The sequence below is a fragment of the Heliangelus exortis genome, chromosome 8 (genome assembly GCF_036169615.1).
Source record: "Heliangelus exortis chromosome 8, bHelExo1.hap1, whole genome shotgun sequence".
In the NCBI taxonomy this organism is placed as follows: Eukaryota; Metazoa; Chordata; class Aves; order Apodiformes; family Trochilidae; genus Heliangelus; species Heliangelus exortis.
This window is the reverse complement of record NC_092429.1, coordinates 17,842,322-17,865,527: the sequence shown is the minus strand read 5'-3', so window position 1 is coordinate 17,865,527 and position 23,206 is coordinate 17,842,322. Positions and strand designations below refer to the sequence as shown.

General features: G+C 39.4%; 1 protein-coding gene and 1 long non-coding RNA gene across 4 annotated transcripts; both read right to left on the bottom strand.

Moving 5' to 3' along the window:
* Window positions 1–829: 829 nt before the first annotated feature.
* Window positions 830–4,321, bottom strand: LOC139799176 (uncharacterized). Its single transcript, XR_011727126.1, has 3 exons — window positions 2,970–4,321; window positions 2,548–2,667; window positions 830–955 (listed from the first exon to the last, which is right to left on the bottom strand). It is a non-coding gene; the product is annotated as an uncharacterized lncRNA (long non-coding RNA).
* Window positions 4,322–8,915: 4,594 nt separating this feature from the next.
* RWDD3 (RWD domain containing 3) lies at window positions 8,916–21,999 on the bottom strand. 3 transcript variants are annotated; one of them, XM_071750783.1, is made up of 4 exons: window positions 21,654–21,999; window positions 15,695–16,179; window positions 14,924–15,039; window positions 8,916–14,825 (listed from the first exon to the last, which is right to left on the bottom strand). In XM_071750783.1, the coding sequence occupies exons 1-4, from the start codon at window positions 21,736–21,738 to the stop codon at window positions 14,711–14,713; spliced, it is 801 nt and encodes a 266-aa protein (XP_071606884.1). In that variant the 5' UTR covers window positions 21,739–21,999; the 3' UTR covers window positions 8,916–14,710. The 3 variants fall into 3 exon arrangements, 2 of the variants coding, with proteins under 2 accessions (XP_071606884.1, XP_071606883.1); XM_071750782.1 differs by lacking the exon at window positions 21,654–21,999 and adding an exon at window positions 20,756–21,486; XR_011727119.1 differs by lacking the exons at window positions 8,916–14,825; window positions 14,924–15,039; window positions 21,654–21,999 and adding exons at window positions 15,068–15,593; window positions 20,756–21,487 and having other exon boundaries at window positions 15,626–16,179.
* Window positions 22,000–23,206: the final 1,207 nt, after the last annotated feature.

Here is a 23,206-nt window from a genome sequence, read left to right as displayed (position 1 = left end):
TAAAACAAATAGAGAGGCAGAATCACTGCAACCAGCACCCAAAGTATACCAAACATAGGAAAGATTGTAATTTGCCAATTTGACATCATTGATGCCAAAAGCAGACAGTCTAAGTTAATGTAAATTTTATATATCAGTTATCAATTTAACAGAAAACATTTCTAATTAATAGATTACACTAAGTGACGAGCTTGAACAAGACTGATCTGGTATGCTACACAGTCCTGGTTTCCTTTTATACTCTTCACTAAACCAGAAACCAGACTCTCAAACTAAGATGGCACAGCAAAATTGTCCATCCCAAAAGAGAGATTCATTTGTAGCTGTTGCAATAGTGTCATCCGCATATAGAAAGAATATGCTATACTCAGTACCTTTAACATAAATATTGTATTTAATATTACTTGAGTTCATATAACATGAAACTCCTAATAGAAGCACTCTTTTATGTTAATTTATAGGAAATCTGTTCATTTATAGAAGAGCATTTCTTTTTGATCATCTCACTGATTTGTTTTTTGTTTGTGAGCAAGAAAGATACTGCTTCTGATGGCCATAAACACCCAAGAGATGAGAACTGTGTGCAGCATGGTCCCCCAGTGGAGCAGCAGGGTGAAACTGTGCAAACAAAACTTAAAGTCCCAATGTTAGTATAATTTTCCCCCACGGGAAAGAGCAGAATTAACAGAGGTAGGGAAATTGGAGCTCGACCCATATAGGACAAATAACAGATCACACTCAAAGCTGCTTTGGCTCTGCTCTGTGCACCAGACCTTGTGAAACAGAAGTTTACTTCTCAGTGAAGGGTGTTACCAGAACTCTTACCCAAACTCCAGCACCACAGCACACACCAAGAGCAAAGGAGTCAGTGAGAAGGTGTCTGTCTGCTTCACTTTGCAGCTGTTACTCCCTCAGATTAGTACAGTGGCAGCACTCAAAAATTAGGTTATGCAACCTAGAAAACAAAGGAATCGCAAGGTTTTCACAAATGAAGGGTGCTTGGAACTTTCTTAAGGTGAAATCCTCTGGTAATGATATTTAATACATAAAAAAGATTTACACTTCTAAGTTAATCCTCAGTTAAATCATCTGCCCTTGTGTACACATCTATGCTGACTGACCAAAATGTACTGTACCCAGTACTGACCTTTTGCCAGTATCCCAGGCCAGATCTCTACTTCAAGCATTGGACCACATCTTACAATGCAAATTAGTAACTCTTCTATCAAGATTTTTAAAGCATTTTTTGCAAACCCCACTTCAGAGTTCAGTGGGTTGATATACAGTCCCATTCTTTATGTCAGGTGTCCCAAAATCCCTGGGGAGGCTGGGGAGAAACTTAGCACATAAACGTAAACCATTTTTAATACTTGGGCATCTCTATATTACAAGCAGGTGAAAACAAAAACTGTTTTACAGCAACAACAAAATACACCTTCCTGGAGCTACAAAAATTACAAAATTTTGATGTTGAGTGTGTTCCTTAATTATGTAGAACCCTGCAAAGAATAACACGGTTTATATTTATTATGCAAATGCTCCTAATTTATGACAGATTGCTACTTCAAATACAAGTATTAAATCTCTATTAGATTCATTGAGGTAATGCACTAATATGCATCACTAAGGTCTTAAATTTCTATCCAGCAATAGTATTTGTTAGATGCAAATAAGGATTACCTTAATTAAAACACTATCCTCAGCATCTCAGAAGACTTAATCCAAATCTTTATATAGGGCACGTTCATTATCTATCTCCAGTTAATAAAAATATGACCTACTTTGGTTACATTTTAGAATTTAACGTTGATTACCATTTTGTTAATAGAAATAGGGTACTAAAGACTTTAAAGACAAGCCACAAGCTATTTTGCCAGCCTAATTAAAATACTACTTAATGGCCTCAGAAGGAGCTTTATATTTATTCATAACCGTAGAGGTAGACTTTTTAGGAATGCTTTTAAAATATCACATCAGACAACAGACCCCTAAAAATATACCTAAGGATAACAAGTGAGATTTATAACCAACAAGCTTAAAGCAGAGCCTGAAGAGATTCAGAACTCCTAAACCCCGTAGGGACACTTTGGAACACGCAAGCTGTTCTGATAAGCTCACCAAGACTCCTCACTTCCGTAGGAGGAGGTCCATACCATGTGTCTTTGCAGTAGCAAGGCTTAAATTAATCATAACACTCCAAATGCAGCATCAAGTTACTGCTAAGTAGTAGTTTCCAAGGAGACGTGATGCTTATCAAAATACTCTGATGCGCTACAGCCTGCCAGATCTAACACAGGATCTGAATGGGTTACTGCACTTCTTAGCAAAATGCAGCTTATTCTGGATTAAATGAGGGACACAGGAGACTCAGCAGGGAGGCAATGTTTTGAGAGAAAAGGGGGAATATACATCCTCACTGCAAAGCTTCTCTTGTGCATACTACTGTCATATTAAATAGGATACAGGGGGTCCAGAGGGACCATGGCCAGACAAAGCATGGGGTCAGAGACTTTATGGGGCCAGAGCTTCCCACAGCCACCCACTCACCTCTGTGGACTTCTCAAGCCAATACACAAAGTCATCCTTTCACAGCTCTGCTCAGCAAACTGCAGCCTCCCTGTACACATCCTCTTCTCCATACAGAAAAGCTGGACAAAACCATGCATCCTATAGAGACAGTGTGTCAGAATTTATCCTTCAAACACCCACACAGGAGAAATTTACAATATCCTAATCCAAAACACTGATCCAAAAGTAAGGATATAAGGTAATGGGTGAATCCAAAGCCTTGTACATTTATCAACCAACAAAAACTCTACCATATCCTAAAATTAATTCAGATTAGACACCTCTAGTTGCTGCTGGGTTTAGTTTATTGAAAGGTTTCCAGGGACTGAGGAATATTGCTGCTTTCATGAGACACCATGTTTATGGCCTTTTACTAATTATCAGTTCCTACACTTGTAAACCTGAAGGTATTATAGATGAATAATGCCACAAATTTCTCACAAGTGGGAACTCCCAGTTGTAGGAGAACAGTGGAGGAGCAGGCCTCTGGGATAGAGGAGTGCTGTACATTCCATGGCACTCACTGACCCTGAAGAACAAAGAGCTGTAAATAACTTAGGGAATTTGCCGTCTGGATGATGTTATGTCCTGGTACCAGGTGCCTCCAGTGGGAACAGGTAGATAAGGTTTTATGTTAACAGAAAGAGCACTTTGAGGTGCAAATTGTAGATCAATCAATAGGTATTGGGATACTATATCAGTGTAACAAACCACACAATAAACTGATTCTGATTGTGCACAGCATTTGCAGCCCGTGCCTTCATGTCTTCTGTCACCCAGTTTAATTAAAGTCAATATTTATGCTGCTTTCTTTTGATCTCCATCATGTCGAGGCCACTTGCTCCAACAAGGATCCCAAGTAGCCAATGGCTACACCAGGGGTTTACAAAGGTGGGGAGAGCAAGTGGCAGTTTCAGGCAGTGACTCTGCTCAGAGGGGCAGCCACAGGGAAATGTCAAGACACACGAAGAGCCGAGCAGCAGCAGGGGAAGGTTCTGGTGCAGGAGATGTCTCTGATTGGAAACACAAGGAGCTGGGTTGGCAACAGCAGTGACCATCATCCTCTGCTTCTCCCTCTGGCCATGTATCACTAAGAAGTGATGAAAAAGCTCCTTCCCAAATCCCAGATGCACATCCAGAAAAAACAAGGGTAACTATTCATTTTCCCTTCCATCACTTTTGCCATCCTCAGCCCAACAACTGCTGCATCAGCCCTCCAGGTTGCTGTGGTCTAAGGGCAGAAATTACAAGCATCCTCCCTTGTCCCTGCTCCATCCCTTAGCCCTGCAGCCTCCCAGGGCATGGCTGCCACATGCACCCACGGGGCTGCCCTCCGCAACCCCCAAAAGCTGACTGCCAAACACAAAGAGTTAATTTTTTGAGAGAAGGTATTTTTTTAATCCCCCCATAACTGATGACATTAAAAAGCTCGCTGTAAATCTTACATAAAGAGGTCTTGTCTCTTTATCATGTACCTAAATGTCACCCACTGAAGGACTGTTGTCACAAATGCCTCCCATGAGTGCTGGATCTGTCTCTAACATGGCATATAAGACACTTGTTCTTCTACTAATCTGCTCTTTTCAACAGTTATTAATTCCTTAAACATTTAAAATAGACCTTTTCAATTGTGCTTTCACCTCTGCAGGTCACTCCAGCAATCTCAGCTCACATGGCTCATAGTGCCTCTTTTAGCATTTATTTTCAAAGACATCTAAAACATCCAGACAAACCAAGACTCCTGAGGCTAAAATCTTTTTCCCCAAAAAACTCTTCCACATGTTAATATAAGTCCCTCTTACCAGGTTTCATGCATGAGACAAGGGATTCCAAAATACTCATTATCCCAGGAAAAGCACAATAATCAGAATTTTTCCCCTTTAAACTCTCAGCTACTCTTCTCTGTGAGAGCATTGTCTGGAAAGACGATAAGCAGAATATTCTAGCAGATCTAAACCTCTCTTCCTTTATTAAGAAAGTAGAAAAAATAAAAAACCCCATTACCTCCAAAATGGAGGCAGGAGGCAGGCTTTTTGTGAGATAAGCCACTCCTCCACTGAAGGGATTCACACTGGGCTCAATATCTCCTAATGGTTTCATCAGTTACTGTTAAATTGGCTTCAGATAGGTAAAAAAGAATTTGCCTTGCTATGCACTAAATAATTTGCCATCATATAGACTGCATAAACTACATTTCTGAAGGGGAACAATTATGTTCCATTTATACAAGTGACAGTGGATGGATTTTCACAGATTGACAGTCTGTATCCCATACTGCTGGTATTTTGCTGTACAGTTGACTTTTACTAGTTGGTTGTTTTGTTACACTTTACAAATAGAAAACCTTTTCAAAGTAAAAACCCAAAAAGGATGGTGTTTTGTAGCACGGAGCTCTGGTCTTCTCATCCTCATGATAGCAAGATGATCCCTATTGTCAGGGGCTAGAATTGCCCATATAGAAACACATAGCCACATGCATAACCACTCGGACAGTTAATGGGATAATGTGGCATGTAAGGTACGAGGGGTGACAGTCAGGTGTCCTCAAAAGCACTGTCAGTATAAGTTATAATGGAGCCTAAAACCAGCTCTGATGCCCAGCTAACCCCTGAGCCCATCACAAGGTTGGGTTGGTCAGGGTCAGTCACTGCTGAGATCAGCCTCTGCCTCCCTTGCCAGGACAGAAAGCACTGGGCTTTCCCAACCCTTCCAGCCCCAGCTGCCACAGCTGCTTTCTTAGGTTTGGGGTCAGCCAGCCTGAAATGATGCCTTTCAGAAGGTGCTCCTTCAGAAAGTGTCTGTGCTCACACAAGCAATAAGAGAAAGTGAGGAAGACCACAGCCTTCAGCACAAAGCCTTTCCTTGAACAAGCAAACCTTTGCTCTCCTCTTCAGGTCAGTGCTGGCAAACGCAGCAGCAAGAGTGACACCCGGTCTCCCTTTTCCACAAGCATCCTCCCTGGGAAACAGTGGCTTTATGCTGCCAGCTATTGCTTTCCAGGGAAATGACACTTCACTGAAAACCTTGGGATGCTGATGTCATGAGCCAGCCACTACACAAGCCCTTTGAATCATCCTTCTGTCTAGGTTTAGTACAAAATGAAACAAACAAAGAGCAGTCTGCCAAACAACAGCTGCTAAACAATAGCTAAACAACATTTTTGATTTTTACCACACTGGAATAATTTCCCAGAACTGCCAAAGATCCCCAGTTTCTGCAAAGCCTCAATTTTCTGCTCGTCAAGGCAAAGTCCACCCTTTTTACTTTGCAAGCAAAGGGATATTAACACTTTTTGGAAAAACTCACACCAGATTTGACCTTGAGTGAAAACTTGAGGTGTACTGCAGGTTATTTGTTCAGATACTAGGTCTTGTTTCATGGTTTTAACATGTTCCAGAATATTCACTGGCTTTAATAGGAAAAATAAATCTTTATTTCTACCCAGAAAAACCTTAGACCACATTGCTTCTCCTACCAAGAGGCCCTGAAAAATACTGAGTAACAGAAATTACATGTACTAACACCTTTTCCTGGGGTAGTTATTCCACAGCAGCGGAAATTTTTTGTGACATTTGTTGCTCCATTTTTAATGGTTTGCTGCTGATAAGGAATTTTCAGTGAACTGTAACACCTTCCTATTTCAGATCCTTAGGAAACGTAGCAGTTAAAATTTCTCTTAGGACTTTCAATCGCACATTCTACCTAAAGCCAGGAAAACTTGGTTTGCTGCTAAACAATGATCCACAAGTACTTTGTTTCACCTTAACGATTATTTTTATTTGTAATAACTATGCAAAGTCCCCAGTGATTAGCTTTTCATCGTTGCAGCTACTGAGAACATTCCAGCTTTCCAAACCAGCACTCCCCAGTACTGAACAGCTTCACCTTCTGTAATGATCCTCTTCCTTTAGAACAAATTAAATTGTGGTTTCAGGTTAGTTACCTTTTCCAACAGATTTGATCAATCAAATAAGTATTTCTGAGCCAGTGCTCCTGTGGGTATTACAAACACTGTTACACAAGACATAGTTCAGCTTCCAGGACTGCTTAAAAGATGAGACCTTAAAATTCATCAGTGTGCTGCCTATATTCCCAAGTTTTTCCTTTAGCTGTCCCAAGTTGCCTCCCACACAGAGCTCCTCAGTGCCAGCAGAAGGTGCTACTGCACAGACCCCTCTGCTCAGCACTCACATCAGCCTCTGCCAGAAGCTCAGAGAGATGAGTCAGGTCTGGGATGTCTTTATTGCCACCCTGTTTTATGACTATCCTTCTTGTTATGATACTTTTCACAGAACCAATATGTAAATTAACAGCTTCTACTGAGATTTATCAGTGTTCCTTTCCTTGTTTTAAAAAAATATTCCCTTGATTTTTCAAAATTATTCTGTGAGAAACATGTGCTGTGTTTTAACAATCAGTATTGTAGGAAGTAAATATCAGAATTCATAGGAAGCAGCTTCCAGTCCCTTTCTGCAGATGTGTTTAAATTAAAAAAAAAAATTAAAAAAAAGAAAAAGTAACAACAAAAAAGGAAATCTGGTGCTGGAAATCATGGCTGCCAGGAAAAGCACACACTCTGTGCCAAGCTCCAGGCTCTCTCCAGGTATTGTGTAGCCCAGAAGCTCTGATTGACACTCTCACATCCAGCTGAGCTTCTAACATTTGTCTCCTTGTCAATGCAAAGGGAACCTTGGCACACTGGTAACCTCAGGAGCACAATTTTCTGGAACTCTTGTAACCATTCCATTTGACTATTTTCATTCCCTCCCTTTTTTGTTATTATTAGACTTGCTCTTATGTGTCTAACCCATACTTACAGGGGTGGCTCGTAATCCCATGCTGAATCCTTGACCCAAAATAGGTTTGCAGCATTTCAATCTTAAATCTTTTAATGCCAGTGACTGCCATTATCATCCAAAACTATCTTTGTGATTGTTGTGGAACTGAAATACATAAGCCTCCCAAGACACTATGCACTATTTCAGCAAGGACTATCTTAACATCTCCCTGCTAGCTCTCTATAATATTGATGCAGAAAAAGTTTCATTAAAATATAAAACTTACCTGTGTTCTCTGATTTCACCCATAAGTGAACATTTTTTCCAAAAGCAGTATATCAGCCTTTGGTCCTTGCTTTCCATAACACCCATATATTGCTGATAATCTGCTCCTGAAAGCTGCTGATCACCTCTTCCATCAGTCTTCCCAACCATTTGGAAGTACAACAGCCTGTCTTCCCAGTCTTACAAGACTTTTGGAGGTTGCTGCCTCAACAAAGTCTTTGCCATCCCTGGGTCATTTGAGAAAAATTGTTCAGAAGTGCTCTAATTCCTTTGCAGACAGGCTACACCTCTTGCATCAGATCAGTCATCTCTGTACCTGTGAAACTTCCATTTCTTGTTCTACTTGCCATTTCTGCTAAAAAGAGAATATGACAATAAAGCTGCATATTTATTTCAGGCATTTCTACTTGGATACAGTAGCGTTTTCTTCACTCATATTCCCAAACCTCTTTCCAGAGAGCAATCAATTAAAAAAACCTTTCTTTTGGCTTCTCTGAGAGCCACATCACCACCGGTTTTATTGCAGTCTGCTCCTTTCTAACACCTCCAAATCTACAAAATAAAAATCAGCCTCTGGCATAACTCTATCCATACAGCTCAGTTTCTGTTCAGCATCTCAAATGGTCAGTATTCTCACAAGTAGCTCAGTTTTTTTACTTTTAAAAAAACCTGCTTTTTATACTATCTCAACTGAAATGTACTCACAGCATAAATTCCCATAAAAATGTACCCTGCTTCTGCATACCACTACAGTTTAGTGATCGATCAGAGACCAACAACATCATTTTCTGTTAAATGTTTTTAAAGCACATCCCAAGAACAGTAAAGGTACATTGATTTTAGCACCTTCAGTCTTAAAGTTGTAGCATGGATTTTGCTCTGCAGTGTTCTCTGTGACTTGCTCGGTGCAAACTTAAGGCTGTCAGTCCCTGGTGGCACTAACATCACAGTGATGCCATGTTCAGATCAGGCAGTAGCCAAGCATTCATTTTCTGCATAGGTTAAATGACCTCCCTCAATTTTCAACCTGAATTTCAAGAACTATCCAGCTAATCTCTTCAGTGGAGCAGTCAGATGTTTCCAGAAGTGGTCCCATAAAGGCCCAGCTATTCCCTCGCCTCCAGCCCACAGGTATCAAGATGCATCAACATCCCCATCAACATGGGGAGCTGGTCTGTTTAGTTCAAGAAAACTGGGAACCACTCGACTACCTCCCATAGAAACCAGTCGCTTACCTGCAGGAATGGAAAAGGTGACAAAAGGAAAAGAAGGCCAAAGCAGAGCTGCTGTTCTCATACGGAGATTTTTTGTATTGTTTCACCCTAAAATTACTCTTTGCATTCCACTGATAATAGCAAACACTGCATACATACAATGAGCCATAGATATTTGTCACAGGAAATACTAATACAATGTTTACCTTCATTCCATGTGTGCTAATGCTGGATACAAACTGATTACTTGTATTACATTAGGAAACACACTCAAAAGTGTAAGGGTTATTACCTTATTATTATAAAATTAAAACACCTGGATAAATAACTCAAAATAGTAAGGAACTCTTAGAGTCCAAAGAATTTCTTAAATTAATGTGTATTTTAAGTAAAATTTTCTGTCACTCTGAAGAGTTGCGGTGAAGAGAGGTTAGAAAACATTAACTAATATTGATAGATAGAATGTAAAAATAGAGCAGTAACTACAAAATGGTACTGGCATATTTACATTTCAAGTTTCATTTATGTCTATAATTAAGCCCATAAACAATCATAATGCTTGCATAAAATAACATAAAATTAAGTACACATATAACACCAGAACAGGGTGCTACCAGTGCTGCATGTGTTATGCACAAAGAGACAGGATCATAATGCTTAATACAGCTGTAATATATATGGAAGTTGATTCCAGAAACTGCGGAATATTTCAGAAAATAAGATATTTCAGTCTCAAACCCTGGCAGAAACACAGTGTATACAACATTTCATCATCTTATTTCTGATGAAGTATAACATGATCATGCTTGTATTTTCATAGATAAAACTGAACAAATCAAGGGACACTAGGTTTTTAATCATTCATACGTAGCATTTATTTAAATGTTTTTAAAAGAAACAACAAAAACAAAGTATTTTTTCCACTATGAAGTATCTTTATATGGTGCTCATTACAGCACTTTTGTGTTTAATTTATACTAATCTTGGTGGTTTCTCTGGGTCATCCACAAAAAAATGAGAAGCATCATCTTACTGTAGGAAAATGAGATAGAACTACAAAACCTTATTCAAAAAATAATAAAATCTCTTTTTTTTTTTTTAATCAGATATATCAAGGATTTTCATCTAGGAGTTCTAACAGCATCTCATCCTCCCTGTAGCAGCAAATAACCAAAGGTGAGGGGGAAGAATTATAATCTTAACACGATTAAGTTAAAAAACCTGATGAATTCTCAATGCTGACAATGTTCCCCGTTAAAAGTCACTTCTCTTCTCTGGCCCTATGTGTAACTGAAGTCCTGCTCTTGTCCTGAATGGCAGGCTCCTTCAAAGCATGTGCTGCTCATGAAGATCACTTTTCAAGAGATGACAACAAAAATCCTGAAATCTAAATAGTACATATTAATGCTATAAATAATGCCTTGAAAGATTAATACAGAAAGTAAGTGAGCTTTATTCCTCCTCCTCCCTCTGCCAAGACAGATACGGCTTTACCTACAGACCTTGGTCATGATGGCAGTCAGTAACAACTCTAAAAAATGAAAATGTAGAAAGACTGATTTCTTGCAGAACTGAGTAATTTAATCTGTTAGCACTCTGGCATCCTCACTTCCACAGATGTCACTACTGTCCATAGCAGTAGGGCAATGTGGAGCAAGACAGGAAATGGTTTAGTGGTTACAGTGGTGTAGGGCTGAGAGTTTGACTTGATGATCTTGAAGGTCTTTTCCAACCTTGATGATTCTATAAAGACCTAATAATAATAGTAATAGTAAATGTATGTAGTATGTATGTAGTGTGTAGTAAATGTATTAGTAATGTAATGGTAAAATTATCTGGGTCTCCTGTTGTCCTGAGTCCTGTGACTCAGTTTACACTTGCTGCACAAAGGGGTAACAAGAGAGAAGCACTTCTCAGATGTCCAGACTGCCCTTCTCATACCACAGAAAATGCAGACACACGACACTCGTGACACACATAAAAGGCACAGAAGAAATGAACATGTGTCAGTTGCCAGCAAACCTGCTGCAGCAAGTGCTACCTCATCTGGTGCCTGGCAGACACCCACCCCAGGCATTCATCCCAACTGCAGTTTCACACACCCTTCTGAGGACTGAGCACATCTCTTCAGGATCAGAATAGATGCTTTGAGTGCAATGTATTCCTGCAAAAATAACTATGCAAATAGAGCAGATGTTGGATTTGTTGTTATGCTGCTGTTTCTATGGGTATTCCTTTCTTCATTTTTTGTTTCCTTCATACTTAATGAGCTAAGGGATTCAAAAAGACCAATCAAACCTCAGTTTTGTCCTAAAAACTTGATTCTTGAAGTAGAAAGCTGTTGCAACAGGATTGACATTTTAGCCTGATTTTCAAAGAAAACTACAGTTATGTGGCAGCAAACAGGGAAAAATGCTACTGATAGATTAATGATTTTTGTGGAGAGCACAAACAGTATCAGGCATTGGGGAACCCATCTGAGAGCACCATCATGAATGGTGCTTCTGCGAGACAGGCTTCACGTGCAGAAACATTTAAAAGATAGAAGTCCACAAGAAATGTGGAAATGTGGCTTTGTATGCAGTTTGAAGAACTACTTTTAATAGAAAATCCATGAGAATATTAGCTTGTTATTTGTTAAACTACTTTTTCTTTGTGGATTTCACTTCTGTGCAATTGAAACGTCTGATTCTGGTAGCTGCATACACTTCACTAACTTTTTAGACACTGATACACATTCTCTAAAGATTCTCAGGAGTTTTAACTTAATTTCCCTGCATTTTGTTCTTCTGTGTCTGCTTCAGTTCCCCTGGAGCAGAACATTGAACACAGTCTGCATTTTGATGACTTCTGTGCCCCAGGGGCTAACAGCCTTGCCCATCTCTTTAAAATAAATGCAAGCAAACCGTCAGCTAACAGAAAGCTTCAACATCCTTCCAAAAGAACAACCTTTAAAAATATTGTTTACTTGTCTGAAGAAAAGATACCACTCAAAATAAGTGACTGACTGATGGGTAGGCAAAAGCATTTGCTTTGATAGAATCAGACTGACATCAGTTCTCATGTTCTTTGCTGTCTGAACAGTATCAAGGTGATCAGATTTGTAATTCTTCTGAAGCACATCAAACCAAGCCAAAAAACCCCACAGTTCTTTCTTACACTGTACTTGATGATTTGTCCAGTCTAAGTCAGTGAGTAACAAATTCACCTATGACAAAAATCCATTGCGTAAACTGCTTTTTACAGTCCTAAAATACAGGAATTGTCTGTCTTCTTACAACTTCATTTAGCAAGAAGATGAGCTCAGTCTAGAAAAGAAATACAACTTCCCCAACTGTCCCTTGTTTTTTTTACTTTTTTTAATTGGCTTTTGTAAAATCCTAGTTCTAACCAAATTGTTCACCAAGAAGGAATTGGGCAATAATATTCAAGAAAATACACAACTTTATATCTAAGTGCACCTGACAACCACTGACCTTGCAAATGGCTTTTCTTATGCATCAAATTACAGTAGCTTCTATACTAGAGATGAAAAAGTTTGAGAGTCCACATCTAATCTTGCAAGAAAGATGACCACAACAGCTGTGTTCCTCAATAATTTTTACAGTCACATGCATTTTGAGATCACATGATTACTATTCAACCCAATTTCCAAAATGGATAGAAAAAGCACACAACTCATTTATATCCATGTTGCATAAGGTCCCACCTAGGCTTTAATGGCCATGATACAGGTTGTGCTGAAGTACCTTACTGTTCTCTTTCCAGAAAAGTGGAGCACTTTAAAAATCAGGCTGAGGACATAAAATCCATCTGGCAAAACCTTACAACATTCACATTTGCAGATAGATAGTGATTATGTTTTCTTACACTCTACAAGCACAGGCGTTTTCTTGTGTTTGATACTTCTCATATTTATTGTATAGTATAAGGAGAGAGCCTGTCTGACTTTTTAAGACTATATTCCACTCACACACAATTTTTTGCTATAGGTATTTTAACTGAGAATAGCTCAATCCTGAAAACTATAATTTAAAATACCTTACTTTAAAATATTAAAGATATTTATGTTTTATTCCTCTTCATAAAAGTAAAAATTTGCCTCCGTGTACGTTTGAAAAGATAGAAATTAGATCCTCCTTCTCTCAAAAGCCATTTCAAAATAATAAGGAATAGTTTTGTAAAACCTGTTTAACCCAATCTGTTTTCTACTGTGCCTGGTACTCTGTGTACCATATGAAAGACTCGTTCAGAAGACCTTTTACTAATGTCTCATTAACTAAACCTCGGTGCATAAAATAACATGCAACACACATATTACAGACCCTTCACATTATGAAAATCACCAAACGCCTTAAAAACTTAAGAAACTCTCAGTTTATAATCCTTTATGCATTTGATATCTCAAATAGTAAACTCTAAAAATCTTCAGAGATTGCTTTAGTTGCTTTTCTAGTATATATAAGAAAGAGGTATGATTTCCTGGTTTGAATATGAAACTGGAAATCAAAATACCTTACAGCATGAATCACCACACTACGAGAACTGGCCAAATTGCACCAGCCTTCCCCCAGAACAAAGGAGATAATTTAATTTATGCTTAATCAATCAAATCTATTCAGTTCACAAAGCGTATGTGAAACATTTGGCTGCTGGGAGTGAGTTTTAGAAAGCAGTAAAGCACATGTTTAGCTACATGCTAGAATCAATTAAAATGGCATTACTAGCAACTGCAAAACTCAAATTCACTTCAAAATCTTTACTGCTGGGCAACTCATGTAGTCTTGCTAGAGAGTGGTATCAGGTAAAATAGAAACCAAAGGACATTATTAATTATAAGAAATAAGTACCCAGTTCTCCCTAGGCAAACAGAACTTGTATGATTTAATTTGAAAAAAGTGATGTATATAGTTTATAAGATTATACCATAAGGAAACACAGACCAGTAATAAAAAAAATTTATAAGCTGGCTAAGGCCACTGACCAATTAAAAAAAATAAATTCTAAAGGTAGGGAAATTTTAATAGGGGCTTATAACTTACCAGCTTCTAAAATGACAGAAGACTTGAAAGTAGTTTTGAGATACAGAAGACTGAAGTCTGCATATATACTGCTCTGACAGCTTAATTGAATCAAGATATCTACGGATGCACAGACAGTAATACCAGATAAAGTGCAAAAAGGAATCTGTAAGCTATCAAATAAAGTATTGCCATTTGCATTACCTTAGTTTTTTAAGCAATTTAAATTCTCCACTTGGGTGTTTTTGTACATTTTAGAATATAAACTAATGCTCAGAAAGACACCTCTAGTTCTTTTCAGCTCCCAAATGACATGAACTTTGTCTTCACAACAGATTAGCATTTATAGTCAAATAAATGGAGAAGGAAAAGCTACCAGATGCACACCTATAGTATATTAGCTGTCCTCACACATTCAAATCAAATCTCTTATCCTTTTAATAGAACTATCTTCATATAAGCTTTCAAAGAAAAATTAATCATGCTGACAAACCATTTATGAAAGACCACTACCATGAGAGATAAACAACACTGAAAAAACAGAGATCAAAACCAGACACTTACTAAAAGACTATTATTTAATATGATTTCTTCCCAATCTCTCATGCATACCATGCAATTACCACAACTAACCCCACGTTCCTCAGAAAAAGCTGTCAATACATAAGTTTTGAAAAAATATCAATTCTTAATGTATGAATTCCCTTGTCTTTCTTGCAAAAGGGTGGCTATTTCTGGCATTTTTTGCACAAAAGTTTTAACACCATTTACCAAATTAGTCCTTTAATCTTCCATCAGCATCTGCAGTCAACTACTGCTTTGGTTAAAGCATTCCCTTTCATTTTTATTTTAAGAGAGGAGGCACAAACTCAGAGAAAAGAGTTGTAAGTCCTGCAGTTTCAAATTCCTTTTGTAGCTCATTCAGCGTTGAATATTCTTTGACTTCAAACGTCTGAAACCTACAATGTAAAAGGGAAACTCATGAATATGCCTAGATTTGTCAGAATGCAATTATCAATTCTGTTACTTTTCTATACCCAACAGTACTAAATTATACCTTTTATGCTGTGACTGTACATTTGTCTCACACAGTACGCTGATCATTTTCTCTTTGCATTTCTTTCCGCTTGAGTCCACATCTACCTTAGAAGTTTTCTGAAGAATCAAGTACTCCTAAATGAAAAAAAGAACATAATACTAAATGGCACCTAGTATCTTTGAAGTTTACTAAAATTCAAAAATCTATATGAAACATATTTTTTCAGAACATGGCAATCAAACTTTAAAAGTGCCCCTTCCAAAAAGCACATGACTGCTTCTATTCATCAGCTTGAAGCTAAGCAGTAGTAAGTCATGTAGAGAACATGTTTCAGAAGCCAGAACATTCTCCTCCAATATCACCACAAAAAACTGTCTAATGCAGTGGGAGTTCACAGACAAGAAACTCGAAGTCCAGGCGTGTGCTAAGAGCACCATGTGGTCTAAGCCTAGGAAAGAGATAGTAATGAGCTAGAAACATGTCTATTATTAATTTCTCATCACAAATTTTTTGCTAGCTGAACCTAGGAATGCTATAGTCATGAAACAGAGAATTACAGTAGGAAGCAAAGCAATGCAGGCCATGGGCCTACAAGCGTATCACTGGTTTCTTTCTCATGGAATAACTACTTAAGGAAAAGTACAGAATAAAGTTGTTGGGCCTTCCTACTCTCCTAATGATCAAGCTGCTTCCAAAGTTGTAAATCTTAGAAAAACACACACAAAATATTCAGACACATAGGTTCAGTTGTAAATCGATAAAACGAGTCAACATTCATTGTTCCTGCACCTTAATGTTGTTCTTGTCACCCTGAAGAAGAATCAATATTATCTTGCCCATGAACATCAGTCTTCCAGTCAGCCTTAGATCTGAAGCCCATTTTTCCACAGTTTTGGCGTATTTTGCCTTTGCTCTCATGTGATCTAAATGTAAAAGGAGCATCCAGGTCCCATCCTCTGTACTTGCTTGTTTTGACAAAGCAGTTTTTTCATTGCAAACAGTTGCTGATTGCTTAATGACATATTGAAGATGCTGCTGTATCCAAAGAATCAGATCATATACCATGGTTTCAGAAAGATGCTTCTTTGCTTGTTCAAGTAATTTATCTTTCACATCCATACATTGGGCCCTTGTAAGCTGGTCTGAGTTAACAGAAATATCTGGAAGTGTTGATGGATAACTGACTGGTAAATGGAATAACAGCTTTAAAAGTACATCTGTATCCAGCACCTCTTTCACACTGATTTGAATTCTAAATGTGACTCCATGCGTCTCTGGAAAACATAAAGAATAAACGTTAACAGTCTGCTTGAAGTTCAAATAGACATTTATTATTAAGTCATGTTTTCTTGGTTTTTTTTTTTTAATTGTAGTCAAATGACTACCATTCTGTATTAAATAAGGACTTTGTGGGGTTTTGCAGGATGCAGGGTTGTAACCAACATCAAGCTATACTTGCAGGGAATCCTGAAATGAAACACTTCCATATCATGCTAGAAGTTATTACCATTCTGAAAAGCATGAACACCTTTTGTCTCTTTCAAAGTCTACACAAGCCAGTAATAAAGAACTGCTTCTCTTAAAAACACACATCAGCTTTCACAGTTCAAAAGCAACTAACAAGGGCAACCAAGAACAGAGACTTTTCTGGATGGATTCAGCACTGCCCTAACTTTGCTCCTAGAGAAAACTGTACAAGTTCTATCATCAATACCAGTGCAAGGCAAATAGACTTGTACTGAGTATTTTCTAAGTCAGCCATGCAAGAGCAGTTTCACACTAAGGAGAGACTTGGAAATTAAAAAGTCCCCTATAACTTCCAGAGAAACTATGCTTAGTTATTTTCTGTCAACTTCCCTAAATTAACAACAGTTAGCCATCTGTTGTACATCTCACTCTAGATACTACATACACATATATATGGATATATAAATATTTGTGTCAATGTCTGCATCTACTCAAATGCATAAAGGATTATGGAATGGAATTATTTTGAGTGAAAAGGATACATACAGTATGAAGCAGGGTGGGCAAGACCACATCCTTCTGATAAATCATATAATCAAAGATGCCAAATATTAAAGTTACATACAATAATTGCTGCAATAAAAGCTTCTTGACTAAAAAATGTTCCACAGAAAAATAATACAGAACTTCACAAAGTCAAAAGCAGGGACAAAGACCCAACTGCTTTTTGCCTCTGAAGAAAGAGGGTATCAGATAAAAGATGGTCTTCCTCAGATGTTCTCTGCTTCACCCCTTCGATGCAATCGAAACACTTCACCCCATTTCTTAAAAAAATTACTAAAATGTCATGTTGATTCATTCTATGAGGGTAGGAGCAGCCAGATTTGAAAGACAGACGAGGGAAGAGCTAAGTTTCAGAGTTCTTTTGAAGTGACTTGCCTTCTTGTACCCCTATCTTATCTTACCTTCCTATACATGACAGTCAGTTGAATTATGCTTGGTTGGGCTTGCTGATGCTGCTAACCAATCTCAGTACTCTCTTAAGATTTTTATATTTGAACACTATGAAATAAGTGGAAGAACCTAAAAGTGGCTTGGACAGACAGAAGTATTTTAGAGAGCTTAGCCAAAGGCTTGCTAACAAACCTGCTTCCTGGGTCATAAGATGAAGTCCCCAAGTCAGAGAAGTAACAAAATAAAATAAGCAAGCTCTCCAAAACCAATAATCAAACTCTATTACTTTAATTACTATAAAGAAGCCTATAAACATACTTATCTAAACAGAGTAAATCCAGTGCTGAAAGTAGCAGACACAAAATTAATTAAATGAAATTACACCCAACCATGCCCAGACCTGAAGGAACTACTGCCTGTAGTTCCCTGCCAATAAGACCTGGTCTCCTGCCTTCTAAGACCCTGTGAAAGGTCCCAGGCTATTTATAAAGCAAATTTATTTCTCAGAAATGCCCTAGCCTTGGAAGAGACTGCAGTTTTCACAACATCCACCAGGCTGTGTTCAGCCCTCAACCATGGACAGTAGCTACACCAGAGGACCTCAAGCCTTCCCACTCTGTCTTCTGCTGCCCTACCATTTCTTACTGAGCACCAGCAATGACAGCTCCTCTCCTGATACACTAGGCTTGGTACACATAACTACATACACAAGAAGAAAAGCCTGCCCAGCACCAACTGGGACCCCCAGCACCCTCCTGGCCACCACGGAGCATCTCCACACATCTTTAAACACCATGCCACACACACAGAGCTCCTGCCAACCCACCCTCTTCCAGCTGCCCCGTAGACAGGGCAGCTACACCAGGTGTATGTCCAGCTGAAAACAAGCTGCACTTGGCTGAACAGTATTAGCAGTATTATATTCCTGTTCATTAAACTTTTTATTTTAAACTATCTTGCCAATAAATTTTAAAACACACAACCTACAAGTGCATTGAAGAATACTACTTCAATGTCAGCTTAATCACAGTGACAGAAAAACATGTTACCTTCCTGATACTCCTCCTAGGATTTTTTTGCTATCTTGTCATAACAGATCTCACCAGCTCAGAAGTAACTGAAGGATAAACAGGCCAACCTTGCCCCTTCTGCAAGGGCCTCCTGCTGCAGTGATCATATTCTTAATCTTGCAACAATCTCACACCTTTCGCTGTGATGATGAACTAATCTAAAGGAAGCAATACAGTCTTGCACCCCAAGGTGTATCACCCTGAGCCACTGTGAAAACCCCAGCCATGCTCATTTACATCTCCTTCAGACTTAACTTTTAAAAAGGAGAATGGGTTCAAAACGCTGGTGGGGTTTCAGCATCTAAAGTTTATTTAGACACTCCAGCATCCATTTTCTGCACCAGCACTGCAGACAGCTGACAGAACAAAGAGCAAACTACTGTAGCCCTGCATAACAAGGCTCTAAAGAAATATTTCCTTTGTTTGCACAAGCTACAAGGTCTGAGTTGTCTTCACAGCAAAATGATGATTATTTCTGAAACAAAAGGTTGGGTATGTTGGCATTTAAAGTGCTAATAAGACTAAACTCGATACATTTTAACTCATTTTCCCCCATAGCTGCATGCTTATCAGTATATTTAGCTCTAGCATACTTCAGATTTTTTCTTATGTTCCATGTCAACCAGAGATATATTCCCCCTCCTTTCCTGCCCAAAGGCATTTTATGCAACACATGCAGTCTATTTTTAAATTCAGAAAATGGCACCTACTAACATACAAGCTTAGAATATATAAATGTACTTTCGTAGCTAGCTTGGTGAGCAAAACAGAAGAGAACAGATTAACAAGTAAATTAAGGATTTCTATCTGTAATACTAATCTTAGTCAATAGATATATGTAAGGCAAAAAAGATATGCAGTAATTAGTTTATTTAAATTCATCAATACGTTGGTTTTGTTAAAAACATTTCACATTCTGGATACTTCATTATTGAATTCCAGAAAGCCAAAATTTTTAGCATACCAAGAAACCTGCAAAAGCATTTTCTTACATTCCTCAAAACCATAAATCCCCAATAGCCTTTTTGATCCTGTGGATCTACACCCAAATTACTTTAATGTATTAGAGACAGCATAAATAACAGTCTTACAGGGAGTTACCTCTGTGCAGTTTGTCAATGACAATTTTTATGGCTTGAAGAGATAAAGCAAATGTAAGCTAATGAATACAGCAAAAATTATTGTATACAAACTAAAGGATTCTGCAGCTCAAACATAAAAGCAAAGTAAATTGTCAAAGTGAGACAACCGCCAATAATAACTGTTGAAAATTATGTTTTCAATCCCAGGAGAAAATTATGAAAGTCGACCAGACATGAGTGATCTTAACATATCAAAAACACAACCTGGCAAGGTCACATAAAATTAATATAATAGCCCATTCCCCCTGTTTCTGTTGTGCACTTGTGCCACTTCACTTCATGTTCTAAGAAGATTTCTAAACCTTTTACACCTTAGTAACTTATGAGCACAAAATAATTTTCTGTGTATATGAGGCACAGAGAAGGATGTGTGTAAGTTTCTCTATTTTTAAAATACCACTCTAAATACCAATTTAAAAAATAAAAGTACAGAATTAACTGCCTATACTGGATCAAGAGGTGTGTCATGAAGATCTGAACACAAAACAATTCTGCCTTTAGACTACCCCAATTAATGAGCTCCATGAAGACACTAATGTCTTCATCCCTCTGAGGCCCTCTACACACAGAGATCTTTTCAAATAACCCCATGTGAATCTATTTCTATTTTAACAACTATTTTAAAAATCTATTTATTCAGCTAATTCCTTAGAAACTCTATAAAGTTAGTCACTCAGGAGCAGCCACATGTAATTTCACATCAAAACAGAGAAAATTTATTTCCAAAGAATCACAGAATGGTTGAGGTTTGTAGGGACCTCTGGAAGCCATCTTGTCCAACCTCCCTGCTCACTCAGGGCCACCTCCAGCTGGCTGCCCAAGGCAACATCCAGCTGGCTTCTGACCATCTCCAAGGACAGATATTCCACAACCTCCCTGGGTAACCTGTGCCAGTGCTCAGTCATCCTCACAGAGGGAAAGCGTTTATCTATCCCAGTTCTTTTGGGCTGAATACACAGGCAGACAAAATCTGACTACTGGCCACTGGATCTGTTTTAACAGCATTCTCCAGAACTTTATTGCAGTCGACCCAGCAGGAAGCTACCTGCTGTCCACTGCTCCACTGGGGAGATGGGCCGCACACTGCAGTAGCACACTAGGGAAGCAGTGAATGATACAGAATATATGCATATTCTGCATGTGTGTGCACAGGTATGTATCTCTAAAAAATATATAAAGAGATGTCACCTCCGTGACAGGCGTTAAGCAAAATTTACCTACGCTCTGTATCTGAACAGACATGCAACACTTGCATATCTGACCTGACACTTCCTTTAAGCCCGATAGTGAATGATGTTGTACACTGGAATTCCAAGTATTTATTCTCCCTTGCTGAAGGGGCATCTTCACATCACTGTGATGGCACAGACTGATTAAGTCATCTCCTATAATTATGTTCTCATCAGTGGCCACCATGGCTGGTGCAGAAAATGTGAGTACAGGTACCAGTGCTTACTCTGCTCCTAGCCCACAGCATCCAGCAAACCTTCTCACTTTCCTACCTACAGCACACATGAAAGATCAGCCTTACTGTCCTGTAAAACCTACAGCCATACATGCTGCTGAAGCCAGAGAACATATGGCACAAAGCACAGATTATTACCCTGCCCCTAAGAAAACGACAGAGATTACCCACGGATTCTTGTGGATAGCAACAACTGCAACACCATTAAGTACTGCAGGATAAATACCTGGTCTTGTTACACGTGCAAGATCCAATTTTTTTAATTACCCAAACAGCCCATACCCACTGCTGCCCTTCGACTACTTCAAGTTTCCACGCACGGCGGGAATGAAGCAATATGGTAAATTATAAACGAATAGGATCCCCTAAACCTCATCCCCTGCAAAGAGGCCACAGCAGTGACACACGGCAGGTCGGAGACAGGACAGAGGACACCCATCTTTGGCACAGCCGCTAACTGCAAGCGATTAAGCCGTTTCTGCCCGGCGTACCGAGACCCGGCTGAGCCCCGCGGCCGGAGCACCTCCTCTCGGGGCCGGGACTGGGCTCCGGTGCAGGGCAGCGGCCTCCACTGCGCAGAGTCCCCCTTTGTCGGCTCTACAAAGCCGGGCGACCCGCGGCTCGCAAGGGAGTAGCGCGACTGCCTTCACCTGAGACCGCCAGCACCTCGCAGGCGTCCGGCTCGCAGTAGATGGCGGCGAGAGCCGAGAGCTCCTCCAACGCCAGCTCCGACATGGCAGCGGCAGATGCTGCGGGCCGGGGCGGTGCTCCCTGCCCGCGGCTGGCCCGGCCCCGCTGCCGCCACTCCGGCTCGCACCGCAGGGACGGTGCCGCTGCTGGCGAGCCCCTATCAGCCCTCTGGCAGGCTGGCCCGGCTCTGCCCGTCGGCTCAGGCAAGCGCGGTGAGGAGCCTCCCGGCAGCCTCCGAGGCCGTGAGCCAGGACGGGCAGCAGCGGCGGCGGCGCCCGCAGCCTCCCGCCGTCGGCGCCGAATAAAATGGCCGCTCTCTGCGTGGGTGGTTGACCTCTTCAGGGAAGCGTATCATGCTTTTCGTAATTCCCCAAGTTCTTGTTGAAATAACGAGAAATATGGGAGTGCTGAGCTAGAAACGAGTGGAGAGGAGATGGGAGCTGTCAGAGCACTGTCAGGTAGCAGCCCGTGCAGCTGTCAGAGGCTGCAGTGGAAATTAGCCTTAAAAGTGCCTCATTCTATTATAAAGAACTTTCTCTCCCCTGGTCTTTCCCCCTTCTCCTCATCCACTTTGCATATTCCATTTTACATGTTTAAATAAGAAAAGTCGATGTAAATGTCTTTTAAATTGACACTATCACAAAACATTGAGGTCCCTATGAATAAGCTACTGCACTCTGACATTTGCAAGTCATCAAATCAGACAGTATAATGTCAGCTTGGTATTTTTCACACTATGAAAATACCAGCGTCATGTCAAAGATCTAAATTCCATCTTAATGTAATAAATTTTCTTGTATTCACAGACTAGTGAAAATGCTAAATACTTAAATGTGAAATGAACTTCTACAGTTACAATCTGGCCTTCATACTCCATTATTATTAAATTGGAAGTCAAGATCTTGTTTTCCCTTTTTTTAAAAATTCATTTCTTCAGACATTTTAGTTTTCAATACAATAACATTGGCCATACTCATTTCTCTAAATAGATACCTTCCCATCAACACATGGCAAATACAGTTCAAAAAAACCCCTGCTTTTTAGAGACAGCCTATATTAAACCTGCTCCAGCATCTTGTCATAAACCAATATGCCACTGGTGATACCACTATTTTCTACTTTGCCTGACTAAGCAAACAGAATGCAACCTTTCATTTGTAGGTAAGACTAATCTTCCCAGTGTTATTTGCAAAAGCAGTGGCCTTTGTTTTCCACTCACTATAATTAAGGCCTGAATCGATTAGGTGTTGCATCAACAACCACTAGTGATTATATATAAAACAGTAAGTTTAGATACATTTTTTTCTAATCTGAGAGGCAAAGAAGAGAGGAGGAGGAGACACAGTTGGAAAAAAAGTCAATTTGGAACACTAGTCTACAGCTTTTTTATTGTCATTTCCATGCCAGCAACCCTGCCTTCGCAGCTACTACAACAGCAAGTGGTTCTAAAATCGTGTACTCTTAGAAGGCATTACAGAACATCTAGGAAGATTAAATCACTGCAGTTGCCCAT

Coding starts and splice junctions, on each gene's coding strand:
- RWDD3 (XM_071750782.1), bottom strand. CDS start 20,954: ATGGTGGCCACTGATGAGAACATAATTATAGGAGATGACTTAATCAGT. Junction 15,040..15,694: donor GTGACAAGAACAACATTAAG/GTGCAGGAACAA, acceptor TTTTTCATTTAG/GAGTACTTGATTCTTCAGAA. Junction 14,826..14,923: donor GTACAGTCACAGCATAAAAG/GTATAATTTAGT, acceptor TTTACATTGTAG/GTTTCAGACGTTTGAAGTCA.